Here is a 1487-nt window from a genome sequence, read left to right as displayed (position 1 = left end):
CTGCCTTCTACAGGCACAACATCTTTCAAGTTCTTAGGATTTTCCACTTCCTTACTCCTGCGGCGAACCAATCCATCCCCAGCCGTCTCCTTTCATCTGACACAATCTCTCAAAGAAATGTAACTCTGGAGGCACTATTTGCCAAGGGCTAGCGAGTAACATGTCTTGTTTCTGGCATTCCTGTTGTCACGTAGGGAACTCTATCAGTAAGTTTTGTAAAGTCCGGGAGAAGTGGTGGGAAGACGACGAAGAGCACTGATGGCGCAGGACCCCGTACTAACCGGTCCACGCTCCCGCTACGGTCGCCAGTATCAGGATCAAGAGTTGACAAGTCCCTTGTATGGGAAAGCTACAGACGCCTCACTCTTTTCGGCGTCCCGGCAGACAGCGGAATTCTCCTGTTACGGAGGCTGAGCTTTCTACCAAGCGGGAGCTTTCCGACTGTCCCAAGCAGCTCGTGTTTACCTGCCACTTTTTTGCGTGAATGCGAGGTCAGGTTTGAACCATTGTCGCTTGACGAAGCACCTGCTTCGATCGGATGCAGCAAATCTCGGCGAAGCCTCCACCGATCCACATTTCTTTACTTCTGTTTCCCCGATTCACTTTCCCCTGCCACTGCTGACTTTATACTAGCCGAGCCCCTGACCAGACAAGACGCACCGTGCAAGGACTAAAAATACGCGCTGCAGCTTGTGCGCCGATCCATGGGCGCCGTCGCGGGCTAGCTACCTCTCACCGGCGCTCAGGCTTTCGGTCGCCGAGCACCATTAACTTTCGGTAGAGCCGACAAATGTCGCTTTAGAGCATCTCCTTTCTGTTTCTCTCAGTCCGCTTCTCCGCTGCCACTGGCTTCTAATTCGTTTTTGCCTGGCTCGACATTACGAGATGCGTCTGGGCAGACAAGATTAGGAGCAAGCGATGCCCCCTGCCAACAAACCTACCACCTGATGCACTTGGCGACAGGCGGNNCCGCCACAGGACGGGTTTTGCGTCCGCTTGTGTGAGAGAATCAATGGTCTCCCTTAAAACCTGGAATTCAGGCGCGATCAGATCATTCTGTGATATCTTCGCGAGCGCGTACCAAAAAATGGTCTACTTCCTGGGGCGTACCTGACTGCCTCGAAACGCTCAGACATCGGAACCACCTGGTGTGAGAGCCTCGTTTTCTTGTGTTCTCAGTCTTTCTCAGCTCGACATTTTGACGATGACTGCTTCAAACCTTTCCTCGGCTTTGCGGCCTCTCTCGACTATGGGCTGGCACGGGGAGGTGCAGCAACCTCCCGCGCAGCCTGCTTGTTACAGAGCGGCTACCAGCAACAGTCATGTCCCACCAGGCATGCAAGGCCAGAAGAGGTTGGATATCGCTGGAGTTCACGTAGCTACAGTCAACCCTGGAATTACAGTAAATAGCCCGTTCGCCGCTCGACGACACGACAGAAACGCATTCCCTTCACCACCAACAGGTTCTCTTGCTTCTCGGGCCCTCG

The 1487-nt window shown here is 53.7% G+C and overlaps 1 protein-coding gene across 1 annotated transcript; it reads right to left on the bottom strand.

The window, feature by feature from the left end:
• Window positions 1-1144: 1144 nt before the first annotated feature.
• CSUI_004264 (uncharacterized protein) lies at window positions 1145-1487 on the bottom strand (the record flags this gene model as incomplete). The annotated part of the gene is made up of 1 exon (XM_068064457.1): window positions 1145-1487. A coding segment is annotated over one exon (114 nt), but the record flags the coding sequence as incomplete, so codon positions are not given.

The sequence above is a fragment of the Cystoisospora suis genome (assembly GCF_002600585.1).
Source record: "Cystoisospora suis strain Wien I chromosome Unknown contig_1962, whole genome shotgun sequence".
NCBI lineage: Eukaryota > Apicomplexa > Conoidasida > Eucoccidiorida > Sarcocystidae > Cystoisospora > Cystoisospora suis.
This window is presented reverse-complemented; position numbering and strand designations above follow the sequence as displayed.